This window comes from Hirundo rustica, chromosome 7 (assembly GCF_015227805.2).
Source record: "Hirundo rustica isolate bHirRus1 chromosome 7, bHirRus1.pri.v3, whole genome shotgun sequence".
In the NCBI taxonomy this organism is placed as follows: Eukaryota; Metazoa; Chordata; class Aves; order Passeriformes; family Hirundinidae; genus Hirundo; species Hirundo rustica.
The window spans coordinates 9,699,185-9,721,059 of record NC_053456.1 but is presented as its reverse complement, the minus strand read 5'-3'; the positions used below and the strand labels follow the sequence as shown (position 1 = coordinate 9,721,059).

Sequence of the window (21,875 nt, the reverse complement as noted above, 5' to 3'; positions counted from 1 at the left end):
AAGACTGCTTCAAGAGGATGCTGTGAAGTAGATAACTTGGTGCATTCTGTGAGCCATGTGTGTGAGCCTCTCTGAGATCTGCCCACACGATGCCTGGCCCTGTGCTTCAGCTTTCTTGCTTTCTGTGTTAGAAAACTCATCCTAAGACATTGGTTAAGATGTTTGTGCTCTTTTGTCTGTTTTTTCATCCTGAAGGATGCATGAGAGGTAAAGAATATGATCCAGAACAGAGCACAGTCAGGAGCCTCAGTGACTGGTTTCTAGAAAATAAAAAATAAATAAATTCTGTGTTTGTCAAGAGGTGGGTTGCTGACAAAAGGTTAGCAACTCAATGAATTGTAAAATGTTTTTGTAAGATTCTCTGAGATGACTTTCTATAAAGCCTACTCAATAAAAATCCAGTGCTCCCAAAAGCAGGGAAGCAGAAATCCCATGGGGATGTAGTTAATCTAGTTAACTCTAGTTAATCAAAGGTAATGCCTGCTATGCATGGAATGCTAAATGCTGGGAGAATGGAAAAATGAGGGAGAAGGATAGTATTTGGGAGCCTATTGCTTTACTTCAATAAACAGTTATACTTCATAAAAAAGTGATTTAATTTAACTCCCTCTTCCTGAATCCTTTATCACAGCCATTCAGTCCATAGAGTAGGGGATGATTGTTCTTAACTGCCAGAGCTGAAACCTTGCAGGGGTTCTGGGAAATCAGCTGCTATTGCTTCTTCCTATTGTACACTGTCACCACTGCTGCAATCAAAACTCAGCTGTAGCCGCAGAAGATAAAGCCAGAACAAATGTGATTTTCCAGAGCCATTCAACTTAACCAGCCACCCTTAATTAACCAAGTTTCTTCCCTTCCCTACAACTCTCTTTGAGCTTTATTCTTTTCAATGTGCCACACAGGAGACTGACTAGATTTTGATCACTCTGTCCTTTGTCTTGGAGGCCTTTAAGCCAGCAAGTCTGTCAGATAGAATCACATCCAGGTGCTGCCATTTGTGATGTGTTTTTCACTTGGAAGTCCTGAAGAGGTAGAAAAAGAAGGTTTTAGACATTCAGCCACGATTTTTGCATATCTGATGCAGACTTAGAGCACTGATTCTTACTAGGCTGCGGAGTGTGTGGAAAACCCTGTGAACATTCTTATGTTGGTACCATAAATTCAGTGGTTCTGTGACGCACCGGGTCAGACTGTGGATATTGAGGGCATCCATGTAATCAGGCATCTCTGCAAGCCCAGGATTTCCAAAGTTCCATCCAGCTCAGGGTTATGTTCCTGTGATTCCTTCCAATACTCCAGCATGTGCGAGTGAGCCTCAGCGAGTGAGACTGTTTTCTCCATCAGAATAATTACTTTTTTAAAGAAATGATTGGTTTTGTTAGGAAATAGGTAAGATCTGGAAGTCAGGTTTCATTTCCTGAAATCTTGCAGTACTTGCAAATCCTCAGTAAAATCTGTGTCAGTAAGGAAACATATTTGTATGTAGAGAATATTATAGTAATATTCTCAGCAAGACTGGAGTTTTTAATGAGCCAGCCCTTTTTGTTTCAAGGAACATATCTGCTATTTTTCCTGTTTGATTTTAGCTCTACTGCTGATAGCAAAGCTAAATATGTGGGGAAATACTCTCAGAAATGGTTATTGATTTTTTTGGATGCCTAACTCAATATGTTGAAGGAACCTGTCCAAAAGTGACAGCTTGGACATTTCTGGGAAATGCATTTCCCACAGAAAGTTTAGGATAATTATTCAGGAGTGATTCAGCACTTGGGCCCAAGCTGTGGTGGTGATGTGCTCAGGTAATTTATTAGCATGTGCACCTTAGTTATTCTGAGTCTAGGCATTAAAAGCAGTTACACTCTAATAGCTGGTTACTTGATTGCACAAATTTATTTGATTAATAAAGTCCATTTGTATTGTCAATATCATTGTCATAATGAGCCCCCAGTTGGGGGTCTCCTATGGTTTACAGAGCTCCTTTTTATATCTTAGACAAATTGCTTCCAAGTCAAACCTGAAATACACTGCAGAGCTCAGGTTAGAGACATTTACTCAGTCCCTGCCTGATACATGTAAAATTCAAAGTCCTTTTGCTTCCTGGTCATCAATGCAACATTGTTCACCTCTCTTCCAAGTGTTGCATTGCTTAAAAGGGATGCAGAAATCTATTTAATTTGCTTTGTGATATCCTTTATAGTTAACTATAACTGTAGCTTACATTGCAAAGGAGAGAATATAAACTCTGCTGTCACAGGCTCTTAATATTTCAGCATAGAGCAGGTTTAAAGCAGTTTTGGAACAGTCTTTTACAGGTTGAAAAGCAATACCCCTTTCCCTAGACTGAGTTGTATCTCACATTGCAAGCAGTTCAGGTGTCACTAATGTACGTTTTGTAGGATGCCCGTTAGTGTGGCTCAGAACTCTCTCCTGTAGGATTTTTAAAAAACATTTTCAGTTCAGTATCACTCACTTGACATCTGCTGCACTGTTTGGGGCAGTAGAAGAAAATGGCAACCAAGTTCATTTTATCGGAAAGTCAGCTGTGCTTTTCTAGCTGTCAAAACACAATGTAAAAATAATACGTATGAAATTACCCGGGAAACAAGGCTTTCTATTTTGCCAACCAATACTTGAGAGGAAAAAGCACACTCACCACATGTGCTGGCACGGCAGAATAAATCTGTGCGACATATGACAAGCAGGAAAGGGCAGATCATTCATCACGGGGAGCACACAGTGCCCTTGGATAGCATCCCAGGCAGTTCCCTGGTAGCTGCTGATGAGTTTGCACGATCAGAGCTGCAGCAGCTGAGGGTGAGGGAGGGAAAGCTGTGCATTTAATATCCAATAGGTGTGGTGAAGTCAAGCATACAAAAAGCCATCATGTCCTCAGGATACAGAACCATATGCAGGCTAATTGCAGCAACAATGCCTGGTGTCTGGCAATTGAAAAGAACTTCACTCCCAAGAATAGAAACATATATTAAATTTCCAGTTTTAAATGGGAAGCCAGGGGCCATTCCACTTTATTTGGTAATGAAGGAACTATTTTGTTTTGGTTGGGAAAGGGAATAAGCCAATCATTTGCATTCCCATGTGCTTTTTCCTGATAAAACCAGAAACCAGGAGAAAGGGATAGGGTTAGTAATAAGGTCATATTTATTTTGTGCACTGTCCTGTGTAGATACTGCTGAAGGAAAGTCATGAGCCTCTGAGGAGGATAAAGAGGGAAGTAAAGACAGCTTTCTAAATGGTTTTTAAAAACAGTGTCCAAGACGTTTTTCAGCAGCTTCTAATTAACACATTTCTTTTATAATGCTGTATTATTTCATGAAATCAGATGGCTTTGCAGGAAAGTGCACTGTTTCCTCAGCATTACTGCAATCACATTGTTTTTACGTTAGGTTCCTTATCCTTCCTGCTTCGAGGCCAATGGCAAAATTCCAGTGGGCCTTAATTAGGGAAGAGTCGGGTCTTTATTAGTTTGCAGTCCCAGGGACTGCAGTAACATGGGATGATATCATATTTCCTCCAGGCCAAACCTTCCTGTAGTGCTGGTAGCAAACCCAGAGTCATCATCTCATCAGTGTCACCCAGGGGGAAGGTGAGAAGCTCTGCACCGTATTTCATGTAACCACTACACACACGCTCACAGTGTCAGAAAACATTCAGGAGGTAGGAAGGGCCTCAGGAATTCTCTATTTCCATCTTGTGATTGAGCCAGGGCCATGAAATCAGACCAGGCCTTTGAGGGGTTAGTAAGTTCATGTAGGATGCAAGGGAGGGGGATGTGGTACTAAGACCCTTTCTGTCAGCTGTGTGAGGATTGGACAAAAGGCAGTCTGTGGAGTAATTCTGAATGAACTAAAGTCTGACTTAAACTAATTCATTGTTAATGATCCTCCACAAGCATTTAGATGGAAAAAAAGTTTTCTCTATGGAGTTCCCTGCACTTGTAGCACTACTGTAGATCTGATGCCTAGAGTTTACTTCCTGTATTTCACTTTTCTATTTGCTTCCTCATCTCTTTTCTCTTCCAGGTTTTTTTTTTTTTTCTTTTTAACATACATTCCTAAAGTATAAGTCTATGAATTACCCTAAAAAAGGGAGGATTTTTCTGCCCTTTTTAAAATTTGATGTTTGTGAAAGTTTCTGAGCAAGACTGTGCTTAAGTCAGTCCAACTGGCCAGATGCTGATGAGCCAGATGAGCAATGACCACCAGAGAAACACCACTTTGTAAAATGTAGTGATGAAGATTAGGGAGCTGGGAAAGCCAAATATCACATGTGAGAAAGTTAAGTGAGAAAGCATTACTCAGTTTCAAATCAATGTGTTAGGTGGTAAAAGATTTTGAAGTTTTCAGTTACGCAAAATTGAAATTTCAGGTAAGTGCAATGATCTCTCTCTCTGCATGTTACAGGCATTGAGCTGATCTGTGAAAAAGACATTGATCTTGCGACGCAGGTTCAAGAACTGCTGGAATTCCTTCATGAGAAACAGCACGAGCTGGAGCTTAATGCTGACCAAACTCACAAGAGGTTAGAGCAGTGCCTACAGCTCCGGCACCTCCAGGCTGAGGTCAAGCAGGTGAGAGCTTTCAACCACACCTGAGGGGCTTGAGGGGGTTTTCAGCCATTACATACACTCACATGGCTAAACCAGTGTCTGCCAAGGGACAAACCTTTAGGTGGGCAGGCTAAATCTCCCTTTTCTTAACAGTACTTTATTTGCTGACAGGTTACAGAAAGGCCCTTTGCAAAGAAGAAGGGGCTCTGCTCTCCCAAGTGTGCATGTTTTTGGCTTCTTGAGTAGTAATGGGAATTCTGTGCAGAACTGACCACTTCTCAGCTGGAGAAATGGCCTCAAACTCCAAGTGCTCTGGGAGTAGAATTATTTGATTTAATTATTTGAGGTGGAGAGCAGGCCCAAAGCAAAGGAAACTGAGCTGTGAGGCCTAAGTATGAAATTATGGTAGTTTCACCTTTTCATTTATTGCTATACATCTGTTGTCTTGCAGGAATCTTTAACATCTTCTGGTGATTTGAAAAATTCTGTCAGTTGTCTCTAGATCCCAGGACTTATTTAGACATCTTAGTTTTATTGCATTGCCTTTCTTTCAGATTTCATCCTAGCATAGGCAGTCATGTTCTGCCTCCCTTGGTTTTCCCTAATATTTGATTTGGATGCCTCATGTTTCTTTGTTTTCCTTTGCTGCACAGGATAACATTACACTTCCTGCTTCCTATCCCATAGGTGGTTTCACACTCTTGTGTATGTCTGTCTTTTAATTGAATGGTCTTGATTTCATCAGGAAGACCCAGAATGTTTTTCCAGACACCTGAAATAATCAGTTTTCCATTTTACCTATACAAATGGGTGGTGTTGGGAGGAGTACCCAAATGCTACAAGGTGTCCATGAAAGATACCGGTTCATTTTTTGACTTACACACATACACACCCTCTCTGAATGCTCAGTACATATGATCATAAATATTCACTTTTGAACACAGAATACCTGAGTGTTGCTTTGTCTGAATTGCTTTATCGTTGCTGGCAAAAAAATCCTTCACACTCGGAAAACTGGCAGCACTAACAGCAGTGCATACATTTTCTTTCAAAGTCTGCTTTGAATGGAATATTTTGCAAATCTACCTAAAAGTAGCGTAGAGCTCTCTGAATTTTTATTTTTAAAATATGGTCATTTTGCATTTGTGATCATTGAAGATCAGCTCCTCACAAAGTTCTAGAGCTCTGTAGACTGCTTGGCTTTCTTCTGAAAAAAAACCAAAACAAACAAACAAAAACAAAACAAAAACCAACCAAACAAAAATCACACCAAAACAAAACAAAAAAAACCCTTGGTTTATTTCTGAAAACAAGCTAAGCAAAACCCAGAAACACTTTGTGATATTTCTAATCACCATCTTAACATGATTATGTAGTATATACTTTTTTTCCTACAGGTTCCTGAAGTTTCTTGTACACAGCTTAGCTAAGTTTGGAGGTGTATGTGATAGATTTGTGATGAAGCAGAGCTGTTTTAACTTATGACAGAAAGCAGAGAGGAGTTACATGTGCAGCAGAAAGCTAAAGATGCAGGTTTCTCACTTGCCTGGGCTGAAATGCAGTCAGCCCTGTGGCTGCTCCTGCAGCCGTTCAGTGGCAGTGCAGCACTTTCTGCAGGTACCTGATGTTATTTGCCTCATTATCAAATATCTGCTGGTCCTTAACTATTTTACAACCGAAATCTACCCAGAGGAAGTGGCTGTAGGGCTGAGCTAATACTGTGAGAGAACAGATGCCCTGAATTAGTATTTCTTTAAGAAAGCTTGGGACCATCAGAGCCTTTGTTATTATGTGACCTCTTAGCAAACCAGTAGTGAAAAAACATTTTATTTGTTCAGCTGAATACTAAGCGCCCCTTTGCTTGTTAACCTATAAATCACCACAGCTACAATCTCCCTTAGAAAGAGGCAAGTTAAAATATTTCTGTGTCCTATCTATTTGGTTTCCTGTAGATGAGTCAGAGTCCCAACCATTTAGTGAAATTGGGAAATGTATTGATTTTGGCTTGTAGTCCATCTCCAGACTGTTCCAGGTTTCCTTCACTTTCAGTTTAGTGCATCTGAGGTGATGGATGATCTCATTACCAAATTGCTCTTTCTCTTGTGAATGAGTTGAGATGTGGTTGTTGCAAGACACCTCCTGTGGCTGTGTTAAGTTCTGCTGACAGAGTAAAATTGGTCGAAGCTGCTACATGTACATGTGTTTGCATTTTGATATAATGGCTCATGGAAATAAAAAGTCTTTTAACTGTCTCTATCTATTTAAGTTTCATTTACCAGAGAGTTCTGCTTTATATCGTATGCACCAAAGGTTTGAATGCCAAGACAATGAATTGAAGTTTGGGGCCATTAAAGTGGAACAATTCCAAATGAGATGTTCTGTGAACCGCTTTAGAGCAGAAATAGTAAAGATCAGTAATTCACAAGGTCTTTGTTATTTAGAAAAATTCTGCCCAAGCCTGATTTTCCCTCACTTGGATCCTACTCATTTCTGACAGAAATTGTAGAGCTTGGACTGCTTACATAAAAGTAATAGCAGAATAGATTTGTGGAGATCAGTTTAAAAAAACAAATGCTGTGCCTGCAGCTGTTTGGCTTCCCTATCCCCTTAATTTATCTTTGTATGGTTTGGGCTTTTTTTTTAATAAGTGTTGAACTTGACCTAATTTGCTCCAAGATATCTTCAAGGTGTCCCACTATACTTGCTTTCCAGGTTGTTTTGAAATATATTTAGTCCTTTTGACGTGCTTGTTATCCATCTATTTTTGCTGTTCGGCATTAGATTTGCTTCAAAATATGTATGCCCAAGGGATGATGGGAAGCAGTCATTTGAGACACTCTGAATATATTTGTTTTTCCCTAATCTAATGTCAAATAGCTCCTGGAAAACTGATGCAGTTTTAAACATGGTTAAAATTACCAGAAGCTGTCCTTGATGGTTGTGTCTGTGTTAGTAAAAGCTTCCGAAGAAAGCTGCAAAGGGTCTGGAGGTGTAAAAGAGTCACTTAGATTGTTTTGTCTTCTAAACACAACCTTTTCTTGTCTGACTGGACAGGTGTCCATAACAAGGCCCTAAGTCTTTTTTAGAAACATGAAGGACAGCATTCTGAACTGAGCAGGAGACAAAAGCACTGCATGATACAGAGCTCTCATATCTTAAGGATAGCTGCACAAGGGGTGCCTCAACCTTTATTTTTCCTGTAGAGTCTGACTCTGTGCCCAGTGAAGGTGGCAGAGTTCCAGGGAAGAAATTAGGAGTTTTAGAAGAATTTGGTGCTATTATTTGATTACAGAGAATCCCTGTACAGGAGTGTACCCTCTCTAAAGCAAATTGGAGTCAAAGGTGGGAGTTGTTTCAGAGTTGTGGTGGCTGCCTTGTTAAACAACCCATGCCTTTCAGTAAAACTGTTCTCCAGTGACAAGTGGCTTTTATATAAGATCCCATAAAAGTGTTTCTGCTTCTCTGTTATAAAAAATTTGTTAGGAAGTATAAGAAAGTCTTTGAAGATTTATTTAACTCCAGAATTATTTAATCACTGCTTCTACAAAGCTGATAAAATCTGTAATTTGTAGGAAATGTCTGTCTAAAGCTATCTTTTAGGGTTGGCCAGTCTGCCCATTGCTAAATAATGGTGAACCTATTAATACAGGAAATGATCATAGAAGTGCTTTGGTGCTGTATTAGGAACTTTTCTATATATTTTAATGAAAAGGTATTAAACACTATACGAGTAGGAGTCAGTTTATGAGCAGGTCTTGTAAACCAGATACAAATGTGTAAATGCCAATTCCCTGTTCGAAACCAGGGACGCAAGAAATGTCTCTGCAAGGGTTTTGAACTTAGATTTAGGAAGCTTTGATTGTACAGCTGATTTTTTTTTCTTTCTTACTGTATGTAAACAACACAAGTAAGAGAGAAACATTACTGTGGAAATAGCTGATGCACATCCCGGATGAAGCTCTATCATATAAGTGCCATACTTCTGGAATTAGAAAGGGATCACTGTGTAGATGCTTCCAAGCAAAATTTGCTGATGCTTGTGTGCTCTTTGGGCCTGAAAAAGGGAGTGTAGGAACCCCAGAAAGGGTGTCTAACCCCACACTGTGGGAAGGAGAGGGGGCAGCTACTCAGGGGTGGCAGCAGTCTTGGCCAGGGACAGTGCTGGCAGCATTGCTGGGACGTGAAATCCATCAGTCCATCTGAACTGCTTTCCCTTGGATAATCTGAGTCTGCAAGACACTTGAACAGAGGGATGAATATGTGTTGATAATAGAAGAGGAAACGTGGCAGATTGGTCATGTGGTCCCTCTTTCTAATGAACTTGCTTTAAGACTGAGTTTCCAAATATTATTTTTTCTGATGTTTCTCTATTTAGAGGCTCAGATATTTGTGTGAAATCTGTGTCAAACTGTCTGTGGCAGTTTTTTGAAAAAATCAGCTGAAATGAAAGCTGTTCACAGGGGTGGGGGGGGTGGGGGGGAAGCTGTATTTTTAGCATGCATATAGTATTTTCTGCATTCCAAATGGTCCAAGGCATGGTGTATTGCAGAATGTAAAATGTAAAAGCATGTCTTTACCTCATGATATCCTCAAACAGTTTGGTACCATGTAGTTGGTAATAATGCAGTATTCAAGTCTGATGGATTACAGAAAATGCCAGACAATACAATTTCCTCATGATAACTGCTTTTCCTTTAAATTTGTGATGCATTTCCTACATGAAAATTACACCTGCTGATGACAGAGAAACAAATGAAATTAAATCTTCCACACTGTTGTACTGAGGAGGACATAATTTTCTACAAATTAGGGTCAGCTACCTGTATAGATGTGTCCCTTTTTTCTCCTAGGGAAAACTCATATTTTACCCTGCAGGGAACTGAATGGCACTAACTAGGGTGATGCATGAAGTAGGGATGAAAAACAAAGCAACAAAAAAAATCCCTGTTTCCTCCAGGCAATTTAATGGATCACTTGTAGAAAATGATAGTGCAAAAGGGAAATTGCTATGTAGACTATTGCAGCAAAGACAGTTTTGGAAATCATGAGCTAAATTTAGGGCAGTGATTGAGCAGTCAGGATTTCCTGTGCACCTGTGGATTGGACTCAGCAGCTTTCTGGTTTTACTGGACTAATTTGACACCTTCACAGGTAGAAAAAGGCTTTGAGACAACGCAGGAAAGAACTTGCATCTGTGTTCTGGGTGCTAATTTCCTAAACATGTGTCTTAAAATAGCAGAAAATGTGTCTACTTAAATGAGTGACTACAAGCTTGATGGATTAATTATGTACATTTAGAATGTGATTCTGCAGTCATTACAGCATGGATTGCATGTCTACAAATAATTTTAACATGTCTGAAGTAAAGCCTCTTGATTAAATACAAAATGCAAGACTTGACATTTTTTCCTAGCTCTGTGTGCACGTGGAAACTCCAACTGCATCTTAGCTCCATGCCAAATGGATCCAACTGTGTCCTCTCCCTCTTCCCCCCTAAGCTCAGAATTTTGTGTAAAAGACACACAGGCAAGTGAAGCAGAAAGGTGTTGCAACATCTGTGATTCCAGTCGGAAATTTGAAAGGATGTTTAAATTCAAATCTCCCTCATTATGCTTTGTGGTTTTGCCCTGGGGTATTTACGTAGGGGCCCATTCATTTTTGTGATCAAGCCTTGAAAGTGAATGCTCTTTGCTATCCAAATATCCACGTAAAGGGAATTTAATTCTTCAAGCAATAACTTTTTCAGTAAGATCTTTGCCTCCCAAAACTGTGTGTCATTAAGACCTTATGCTAGGATTTCTTCCTGCTCACAGATCCAGCCCGAGGCCACACTTGTCCAGCCAGGCTGAAGCATTTTCTGATAGGTGACTGCATAACCCCTGGTGCTGAGGCAACCTTTCAGTAAGCACATCCTTTGTTTGCAGGTGCTTGGCTGGATCAGGAACGGGGAGTCGATGCTCAACGCGAGCCTGGTCAACGCCAGCTCCCTGTCGGAGGCTGAGCAGCTCCAGCGAGAGCACGAGCAGTTTCAGCTGGCAATAGAGGTAACACCAACAAGTTAACTTTGCTTCTCCTCCCCAGGTGAACATCATACAAAAGGTTATCTCATGGGCATCAATCATGGCTTTCTTGAAGGAAGTTGCTTGAATAGAAACTTTAGAAAATCAGCTTTTCATTAAACTCTTAATGTAGCCAGAGGCTAATAGTGAAACAAGTTATTTATCACCTGCAGCTAATTCTTCTGCTGCCAGGTGTCAGCTTTTCCATTAATGAAAATGACACTCAGGCATCTCCTGATAATTTCTTTGATAAAAAAATTAAGAAGATTAAAATACATAAAGTGATCTGAAGTAGGAGAAGTTTGTCAAATCAGTTTCTTTCCACACCCACAGTTTGCACGTCATTCCACAGCATTCGTTTGTGAATATTTTTTCACTGGATAATGCTCTCACACTAAATAATCTTTTATTCAGCTTTCCTTTTATGAACACCAGAAAAGAAACTGATTCCAACTCTCATCCTCAAATAAGTCTGACAAAGAGGCAAGAGGAGCAATTTTTAAGAATTGACTCCTAAACTGCTTTTTCCCCTTCTCACACATTTTTGAGCTGGCCCTTGGAAACTGATTGTGAGCCAACCCACGTGCCTCACTCACAGGGCCAGGAGGAAGAGCCCCTGCTCTGAGCAGCTTTCCTCTGAATGAGAAGGAAGGGAAGGGCTGAGGTCTGCTCTGAGCAGGGCACTGAAAGATTCCTGACTAAGCTCAGTGCTTCGTGTATCTCTGTTAATAAGAGCAAACCTGTGCTCACAGGATGTGCTCACATCAGTTGCTAGAAAGAGGTTGCTTTCTAGCATTTCTTTATTCCCGTTCCAGCCTAAAAGTTGTGACTGCTTCCCAGATTATGTTAATTGTTAGCTTTCTACAGAGAAAAGAACAGCTGAAAAATACCCATATACTTGGAAACTAAACCAAACTTTAAACTCTGCAAGTGTGGAGATTTGGAGAAATGCCTGACTGGGGGTGGGAGGTGGGGGGAAGAGGATGGGATGTCTCCCGGTAAACCTGAAGTCAGTCAATATACATTACAGTGATGCCAATAGGTATAGAGTTTAAATCTCAGCTAATGACTTATTTTGATCCAGCTCTGCTCAGAGTAAGGAGGGAGCAGCTTTTGCAGCTCCTAAAGGAAAAGGAGGAAGGTTTTTATCAATTCTGTATGAGCTGGCTGGTACCAAGCTGTGCTGACCACATCTTGGCAGCCACCACCAGACAGCAGTGGGGAACAAGACAAGCACTGGCTGAGTTATCACAGCTTCTGACATTGGGGAAGTGCTTGCATTTGGTGGTAAATGCAAAATGCAGAGGGAGAAGAGGGTTACACCACAGTATGGGGAAAATCAGATTTGAAAAAGAAAAAACCACTAGATTAAATATTTAAAGTATTTAAAGCTCAATATGGGGAAGAGATCAGCAAAGCATACAAGGCAGACTGTTCTCTAAAAGCATTCTAGATGAGGAATTGATTTTCAGTTGAAATCCTTCACAGCCTATTTCAAACAAATATTACAATTCTAACATCAGTAAAGCAGCTGGATATTAAATTTAACCAGTTGTTCTTGAACATCTTCCTAAGTTTCTGCCAAGTAATCATCCTTTTTCCTAATAGCTTTCTCTACAGTGCATTATTCATCAGTGTATTACCAGATGATTTCAAGCTTTTTACCAGGTTCATGGCTTAGATCATAAAACTATCACATGAGAATTTGTCAGCAGCAGTTACAAATGGGACATAGCACAGAGGAGTCTGAGGGAATTTAGGGCTTCTGTTCAGAAAATTAAAATCAAATACTGGACTAAACTGTGTCTGAACAGTTACTCCAAAGGCTGTGAAGAGATGAGGACTATTTTAGCAGCCCACAGAGGAAGACATAGCCACCACTTGGTAACTCTGAGAGGAGCTGGTATAGGCTGAGGAATGGGGCAGATAACTCAGTCCTGCCTGTAAAGTGGCTAACTGAGTAAACTGGGGAATGGTGGAGGCAATGGTTTGATTCTCCCCAGCTCTGACCTTAAAGGTAGGAGCATTAGTCTAATCCTCCAGTATGAGTGAACTGACTTTCAGAAATGCATCTTGTAGGGGCTGCTACTTGTGATAAAGTTCATGCCCTTTAGTAAGACACCTTCGTATTTTCTGGGATTGATGTTTTGAACAACTGCACAAGTAAAGCTGCTGATGCCAGGTAAACTACCTGGCAAGAGCCAAAGTAGGGTGATTAGGCCCACAGTTCACTGTTTAGAGTTTGCTTTTGGGCTGCAGATTGTGTTCACTGCAGTCAGCCCCGAGGCTGGGTGAGACCCCAGCACAAGAGCTGCTTGCACCAGGCTGTCAGAGTGGACCTGGGAACTCCACCCCATGTAACTGCCCAAGTGGAGCCAACCCATCTCAGCAGTGCTGACGTGTTCCAAGCTTCATTAACATGTTGCAAATGTGTGTGAATAACTGAAACTAAGATGCTTTGCAGAAAGTGACTGTTAACTGAAAATAACTCTGAAAATATTTCACTCTCTCGCATCCCCATGCTCACGCCTCGCTTCACCTTTCTACCATACATCTGGCACATCTGTACAACCTCTCTTTCCTCCCCTCATACACAGTCCCTCTTTCATGCCACTTCCTTACAGAAGACACACCAGAGTGCCCTGCAGGTCCAGCAGAAGGCAGAAGTGCTGCTGCAGGCTGGACATTATGATGCCGACGCCATCAGAGAATGTGCCGAGAAGGTGGCCCTGCACTGGCAGCAGCTGATGCTGAAGATGGAGGACAGGCTCAAACTCGTCAATGCCTCGGTGGCCTTTTATAAAACCTCTGAGCAGGTGAGCTGGACAGTGTCATTTCTGGGCCACAGTAAACCAAGTCTGAATCAGTAAAAATTATTTCTTTGAAAAGCGTTGTAACACACAAAAAACCCCAAACACAAACCAAACATCACCCCCTCCCCCCAAAAAAAGACAAAGAAAGAGCAGGAAGTAGTTTGTAAAAACTTTCATGTAGCAGTATAGTTCTTGAAGGTGCTATTTTTGTTGGGTTTTTTCCAATTTTCCCCTTTCAAACAGGAATAATTTTTGAAATCCCACCACCTCTGTTTCAAGCTCTCATGATACTTAGTTTTGAGGAACATAAATCTGCTTTTCCTTGAGAACTGCTTGCAATTAATTAACTTTTACTTTGTGAGCCAATGTTTTCACTAGTACTTAAACACCACCATGCCAAAAAAGATGCCAAGATTCAAAGGGATTTCTCTTATATCCACCTGCAACACAGATAATTACAGCAGGAACCCACTATATGCTAGCATAACTCTACTTCATTCCAGGTGTTCATGAATTGCAAAACACATTCCATTTGGCTGCTGGCATGGTGGGATTATTCATCCCTTGCACAAGCAGGTGCCCTTTATGCTGTAGTCAGTGAGAATTAGTGTCACAGTGTGGCTACTCGAGCAGCCTTGCCTGATGTCATTTACTGCAGCCAGGCAGTTGGTGTTAGCAGGGACACTGCAGGAACCTGTGGTTTTACACAAAAGGCAGCAGTGATTGCCAGGACATTTTCTGTTGTTACTGTCACACAGTTAGGTCCTCAATTAGAGAACCAGACATGGGAAGATTTTTAACACAACTAGATATGTCATTAGGGAAAGAGTGTACTTTTCCTTAACTTGGAGGCTGTGGAGGATCCTTGGTCCGCTTTTTGGTGACATTTATTAAATGTATTTTTAAGACTCTTAAGAGGAATTTATTCCTTATAAATAACATATTTCACTGTGAAGAGTTTCAAAGAGATTTACAGTCCCTGATGCATTCAAGATCAAAATGAATTACTGCTGATGGAGGAGTGTGAGAAATGAAAACTGTTAGGGTTTCATTAGAGCTTTAGACATTTAAATGTCCTGGCCAAAATATGCATTGCCAGTAATTGATCATTTCAGTCTCTCTTCCTGTTTCCAAGTCTCAGACAAGCATACTGCAGTGCCCACCAGTTCATTCATTGGGTGTGTCTGTTCAGCAAACGTGTAGGGCAAAGATCGTTCAGTCTTTGAATGCTCATGAACTCGTGCTGCAAGCCTGTCATCTTCTCTTGGGCTGCACAGCTGATCTGCAGTCCTTAAGGGTCTGCTCCCTGACTGCCTGACAGTGGAGTGAGTAATTTACTGGATCCTGAATTCTCTGAGTATCTAGAAAAAAAGAGCTAAAAGAGCAGAGAGAGTGTCACATGCAGCCAAACTTTTTCATGCCTGTCTTCCCCAAGTACATTACGTTCTTGATATTAGTGGTGAAGCCCTGGATTTCAAATAGCCCAGTTTCTCTCTGACTTCATTGACAGCCCATTTTATATTCACTTCTCTCATCACCTTCACAGAAAGACGATATTTGCATGTGCAGGGACAATTCTTTCTGGAAATATGTGAATCCCAGGCAGTCTATCTATTTTCATTCTTAAAATCACCACAGTACAATAGCACGTCAAGGTTTTCAAGTAGAATTGGAATGCTTTTCTGTGCCTAAATGACACGTGAAGCACTTGCTCTTCACTAAATGTTTGAGGGTGAATGCTGGTTTGCATCCAAGCAAGAAGATGATTTCAGATTGCCAAGTGCATAAGGTTCTTGCATAATGCGTAGTGCATAAGCCTGGCAGCAGGATCAGTTATCAGCTCACCTTAACTCACCAGTTTTAAGGGACTTCAACGTGCTCTTGATCAGAGTTACATGAAAATGGCCTGTGATAGTGGGGCTGATTGGGGGTTAATTCTGGAGTCTCCTCCAGACTGTGCTCCTAATCACATGGGGTCCCCTGAATTATAACTGTGTTCATAATAAAGCTGCAAGAGTGAGCAAGAAAAGGACATTGCTGCCTGGATCCCAGCAGTAACTGACTGGGTCATCTCAGCAGTAGAGTCTGTAGGAAGAGCCCTCTGGCAAAGAAGAAGGTTCCAAATGTCCTGGAAAACTTTTGCTGTGTCTGCACAGGACACTGAGAATTTCAGGATCTGTAACATAAAAGACTCAGCCTTGTCTGAGGCAACTGCCTAATTTCCAGGCTGTGTTGGTTTATTTACCTCATTTCCACTGTTCCACTATTCTACCAAGATAGATCCTATGTGTGTGTGAACCCTGCGCAGTGGAGCTCCTGCATCCACATAGACTGTGACCTTGATTTAAAGTCTATTGGTTTCTATCAGCCTTTAAAAAAGCTGTATAGGGAGCAGCTAAAATGCAGCTGAAGAGTATTAGTTCCAGCCTCAGACTTTGTTTCAGGAAAGTATTTAAGCATGTGCTTTTCTTTAAGTATGTGTTGAGTCCCTTGACTTCAGTAGGATTTAAGCACATTCTAGAAGAGGGATTGTTTCCTGAATGATCCACGGGGGCTGGACTGACCCCTGCCTTGATTCCCCCTTTTGTGCTTCCTCCCATTATTCATTAGAGGAGAAGAATGATTTATCAGCCTTAAACCAGATAAATTGTATCCCAAACAGTAAAGATCCCTACGGGTAAGAAGAACACCTAGAGCCTGTTCTGTACCCAGTGACCCCCACGCTGTGGCCCATGGTACAAAAATGAAATGTCATTGGTCACAGAATTTTATTGAATGTTCTCCTCCTGGTTATGATTGTGGATAACTGAGTTGTTGTGCTATGGACATGTTTCAGGTGTGCAGTGTGTTAGAGAGTCTGGAGCAGGAATACAGACGGGATGAAGACTGGTGTGGAGGCCGAGATAAACTTGGACCAGCAGCTGAGATCGACCATGTCATCCCTCTGATTAGCAAACATCTGGAACAGAAGGAGGCTTTTCTCAAGGTCTAATTTTAGTTCCCTAATAAATCAGGAAAACTCTCCATTAAGTAGACAATTTAGAGCAGTGTTGGTAAGTTTGAGAGGATGCTCTGCTGTGTAATTCCAGTTCAGCTACTGCTGGCTGTATAAACACTAGGCCAGTTTTACTTTGTTGTAGCAGGGGTAATGAGCATTATGATCAATACATATCTCAGAGAGATGTCATCAAGACTAATTAGGTGGTGTTTGCACTTGCAGGATGTTAGCTGTGCTGGTTCAAGGTTCAGCTCTTAAACTTGCACTATAAATGACAGGTATTATACATCATTTTGGTGTTGGCTTGTACAAACCATCCAGCATTTCAAATTTTGTCCTCCAAGTCTCCAATAACTGAAGAACTAATAATAACTGAAGCAATTTTGTCTCTGCAAGGCAGCACCAAGGTGGAGACAGAGATTTCTTCCTGCCTTCCAGGTGCTGCTTTGGGAGAACTGGGGGTCTCCCAGGCTGACAAGTGAACTGTCAGCCAGCCTCCCTCCTGCCACCAAAACTGATACACAACATGAAACTACACTTGCAGTCAAGGCTTAAGAAATTACACCTCTAGATACGTACATTTTTTTAAACAATGAGTACTTGAGACGGGTTACATTTGGTTGGACAGAAAATGTGTGAGGTACCAGTTCTTAACAAACAGTTGTTTCATTACTGTCATTAATTTGCCTTACATATAAAATGAGGCACTGTATTAAATATTACTCATGTTTTAATGCATCTGTGAGACTGTTAGTTTATTAGCTGAGTTTATTGACTTTTAGCTGAAGTTCTCATCTTCCCAGATGCAAGAGAACTTCTCCTTGCAATACAAGCAAGAACTCCCTTGGTCCCCTTTGCTTTCTTTGCTCCTCTTTACTGATTTTTTTTGGTGGGGGCTGTTCTTCCTAGGCCTGTACCCTGGCCCGGAGGAACGCCGAGGTGTTCCTCAAGTACATCCACAGGAACAATGTCAGCATGCCCGGAGTGGCCAGCCACACCAGAGGGCCCGAGCAGCAGGTCAAAGGTTGGTGCAGTGACAGCGCTGAAGGTCTGGTTTGCCTCCCCCTCTGCTTTGTGGTCCTCCTAAAGTCTGTGAATGTGCCCAGAAGGCAAACTCTACTCTAGCATCATTGCTTTTACCAGATCACCCTGCAACTACACTCACTTGGTGGTGGTTTCTTGCGGGTGCCGTTTGGGGTTTGGTTTGGGGGGTTTTTTTAAGTGGCCTCTTTGAATCAATGCTTGTGTTTAAGAAGTGTGATTTTGGGCCGTCTGCTTTTGGGAACAAGGTCCAGGCAAAGTGATTAAATTCATCACTTGATAGCTTATTTCTGTATGCACTAAGGAATCTCTAGTCATGCAGATGTTTTCCTTTGCCCTACAGCCATTCTGAGCGAGCTGCTGCAGAGGGAGAATCGGGTCCTTCACTTCTGGACCCTGAAGAAGCGGAGATTAGATCAGTGCCAGCAATATGTTGTCTTTGAGCGCAGTGCCAAGCAGGTAGTGTGAAAACCCCACCTTGTCCTTCTGCCCTGGAAATGTGTAAAATCTCCTGTATGCATGTGATGCCTCTGTGTGTGGCTCCTGTTGCAATCTCTGCTTGTGTTTAAACACTGTAACTTTTGAAAACATGGCAAATGTAGATTTTAAAGCAACTTAAGACAACTCCAAAACACAACAACAAGATCTACTGCTTTTGTCACCTCAGAATAATTTCTGCATTTGTTCATTCATTTGAAAATAAATACAAGAGCAAAGTTGTTTTATTGAGCTATTTCTGAATGAGAAAACTGCTATCCCTGTAGATTTATCTGTATATAGGTAGAATTCCCTACACTCCTTTTTATCCTAGGAAATACAGAGTACCTTTCCCACCTCCGTTCATTATTTTATTCTTTTTATATGTTCCTAGAAAGTGTTTTAGTATACAGGGCGTTAAATCCCAATGCATTTGATATTCTTTGTTTGGCAGAGTTTCTTTTTTCGTCAGAGAATTAGTTCTTGAAATACAAAAACTGTTTGTTTTGTTTTTCCTTTGGTATTTTTGACATTCACAGGCCTTAGACTGGATCCAAGAAACAGGCGAATATTACCTCTCTACTCACAACTCCACAGGGGAATCAGCAGAAGAAACTCAGGAACTCCTGAAGGAATATGGGGAATTCAGAGTACCTGCCAAAGTAAACAGTGACTTTAATCTAATTATGCCATCTGCTTTAGTCTGTATTTATGGTCCTGTTTCAGTGCCTTGAATCTCTGTAATAATATTCTCTTGGTTTTATAGTTGCCCTCTAAAAATCCTAGCCCTGAAGATAAATGACTTTTGAGAACTTTTAGCAAGACATAAGCACAAAAAGGTGGTTTTCTCCACCTTGGTTATTACAGGTTATAGAAAATTTCTGTTCTTGATCAGAAGTAAGAGAAAGTCCATTTGCATACAGAGTTCACAGCAGCCTAATAAGACATTCCTTCCATCCTCAAACAATCATTCCAGAATGGCATAGAGTGACTAATTGATCTGAACACATCCAAGGTCACAATGGACTCCTAGTCTCTTTCTTCTGTCATTAAAACCACAATTTATCTCACTAATTCCAGCTGGGTTGATCACAGATGATCGTTTATCTCATTAGAAATAATCTGCTGATCCAAACAAAGCACTTTAAATAGATGAGTCTTTAAACTCCAGGGTGAACATTTTTGAATACAAAACTGCATTACTAAGAATATATTAATTTATATGGAGCAATTCTGGGAAATCTGGTGGGATTTACACAGCAATGGTGATTGGATCTGCTTCAGACAAATTAATTCAAACCATAGGTAATTCATGGACAGTGAATCCACAGGGGTATTAACAGTCTCTGATAAGGATGTAAATTGCAGAGTTGGACTGCAGGAAGGCCATGGCTTTGGTCTGTGTCCTGAAATTGATCTTCTGTAATCCTTAAATTCCTCCTTAGGCTGTCCATGCTTGTATGGGTTTGATTCACAGGCTTTGTGGTGTTTTGTCCCCTTCTTTTAGCTTAGCTTGCATGTTTCTGAAAATTTGAGATAACTAGCAGTGGATGGAAGGTAATTCCTTCAGACAGGACACATCCAACATTCTTTTAACTACTTCTGAATTCTAACCACCCATAATTACTCCACCTGAAATTACATCCTGGCTTATAATTTAATTTTTATTAGAATAGTCCAAATTCATAATGAAGTTTCCAAACTATTTTGACCCTTGACTTAGCCTAGGATTGAATTTTAGACCTTGTTCATGATTAACCATTACTGGCTGTTTCTTACACTGACACATCTAAGTCTTGCTCCCTCAGGCTGTCCTACTGCTGATGTAGAATATTTTCACTGCCATGTGCAATCTGGTAAATGCATGTCATTCCCAGACTGATGTTATTCTCAAGTTAAGCTGTAGCTGAAAGCCGTCCTGATCCCAGTAACTTTCTGGCCAAACCAATTGTTTGCAATGAAAAATCACCAGTAACTTTTGGGAATGAATCACCCATTAAATACGACAGGGAGTTATATTTTTACATCTCCATGACTAGCCTTGCTTAGGTACTCATTTGATTTGTTAGGATGATGTCTGATTCAGCTGTTAATCTGTAATGGCGGTGAGATTTCTTGAATTTAGTTTTGTGTTTGAAATATACTGGATGTTTTCTGGTCTGATGTGTGTTTGTCCACTTGTGGTCAGATCACAAGTAATGTCAAGTATCTGACAGAGTGTCTTGTTTCAAGGCATGGAGGAACATCCTCTCTACCTTTGACAACAGGCTTGCCAGTGCCTCATTTCCTGGGATAGATTTGGAATCAGAGCTAAAGTTTGTAACTAGATCCTTTGTGCCAGTTTTGACTAAGGGGCAGTCAGAGCCTAAGAGGAATAGAAAAGACCTTTGGAAGGTTTGGGGGCTCGATGTGTGCTTTGGAGTTCAGGCATCTTTTACTGGTAATGTTCTAACTGGACTTAAAATACCAATGGAGGATTTTATAGTAGACCATGAATTTGGATTTAAATTCTGTTTGTTTTTGAAACAGAGTAGTAATGACTCAAAATCCCTTCCTGGGCTGATATGTGGTGTATTAATGACCTTCCTACACAGATCTTCTGATCCACCAGGTATAGACTCAGAATAACTTGGTGTATTTTATGAGGTGTGATCTTAAAATCTTATCTTCTACTCCAAGGCTCACCAAAATTACACTCTTGCTTATGGGAAGGAGGCATGTATAATTTCCTACATGTTTTATGTGTTTGTGTCTGCGGGGTTTCAAAAACTTGACTTTCTATCTTCAATTTCATAAGTGTCCTTATAAGAATGTCATTCCTTTCACGTTTTACTGAAAAAGTTTGAAGTGTCTGATTCTGTATAAGATGAAGTACAGACACTCTTTAATGATGTATAAAAATTGTGAACTTCTTTTGACTGCTCTGTGAGTTAAAAGCAAAGGAAATAATAATAAAACATAACCAAGGACCATATTTTGGGCAGCAAACAAAGGAGAAGGTGAAGCTCCTCATCCAGCTGGCTGACAGCTTTGTAGAAAAAGGACACATACACGCCACTGAAATCAGGAAGTGGGTCACCACCGTTGACAAACGCTACCGGGACTTCTCTCTCAGGATGGGAAAATACCGCTACTCCCTGGAAAAAGCCCTTGGAATCAACCCAGAGGTACTGCAAGATCCTGTCCTGTTGGGGTTTCATACCAGAGTCCCAGAGGAAGGTGAAGCCTGTGGAATGAATGCTGTTGGTTTTTGTGTGCCCATTAGGAACACTAAAAGCTCAGCCAACCCACCTGGCCGTGCTCAGAACTGCTCTTGGAGGAAAAGGGTTAGAGGGTTTTTCTGTGGTGGGTCAGTGATGTGAGGAGAGGCAGATGAAGATCAGGAAGGTTTTCTAAACAAATGTTTGCACCAGTTTTCAGGAGGAAGTGAGGTGAAAACACATTGATTGAAAAGAAGTCTGTGTTAATTTTGGTATAAACCATAAATGCTGCTCCCACACCGTTATTTTGTGTCAGATTCAAACTTTGACTCTAAGCTTTTGTTCTCTCATCCTTTAATTAACATAAACAATTGATCCCCAGTCTCATCCCTGAACTCTTTTAGGTGAAGCAGACCACCATAAGGAACAAAAATTAGGATCTCCTGCTATTCCCTGGCCGTAGTATTAAGGGAGAGCGCCAGAAGCAGAAACACTTAAAGACCTTTCAGTCAACGATTCTTTGGAATGAAGTATCAAGAATAAGGAATAAATTCCCTGACACCCTCTTGATACTTTAACTGCACTGTTTCTTGTAGGGCCTCTAGTTTACACACAGTTCTAACCACAGCCTGGGAGGGTATTCCGTGGTAAATGGCCACTGAAAGTTGTCTCTGCATGGCACTCTACCTTATCAGACTGTTTTTTGTGAAGTCCCATAGA

The 21,875-nt window shown here is 40.9% G+C and overlaps 1 protein-coding gene across 8 annotated transcripts in view; it reads left to right on the top strand.

Annotated features, from left to right (window-relative positions):
* The window catches only part of KALRN (kalirin RhoGEF kinase), a 472,211-nt gene that overhangs the window by 305,444 nt on the left and 144,892 nt on the right, over positions 1–21,875 (top strand). For 7 of the 8 annotated variants that reach the window (XM_040069425.2, XM_058421256.1, XM_058421254.1 and 4 more), the window contains exons 15-22: positions 4,422–4,588; positions 10,492–10,611; positions 13,224–13,442; positions 16,276–16,425; positions 17,347–17,461; positions 17,822–17,937; positions 18,495–18,617; positions 20,940–21,122. In XM_040069425.2, coding sequence (XP_039925359.1) covers positions 4,422–4,588; positions 10,492–10,611; positions 13,224–13,442; positions 16,276–16,425; positions 17,347–17,461; positions 17,822–17,937; positions 18,495–18,617; positions 20,940–21,122 — 1,193 coding nt within the window. The remainder of the gene's footprint in view (positions 1–4,421; positions 4,589–10,491; positions 10,612–13,223; positions 13,443–16,275; positions 16,426–17,346; positions 17,462–17,821; positions 17,938–18,494; positions 18,618–20,939; positions 21,123–21,875) is intronic. The other variant, XM_058421255.1, reaches the window with a different exon arrangement.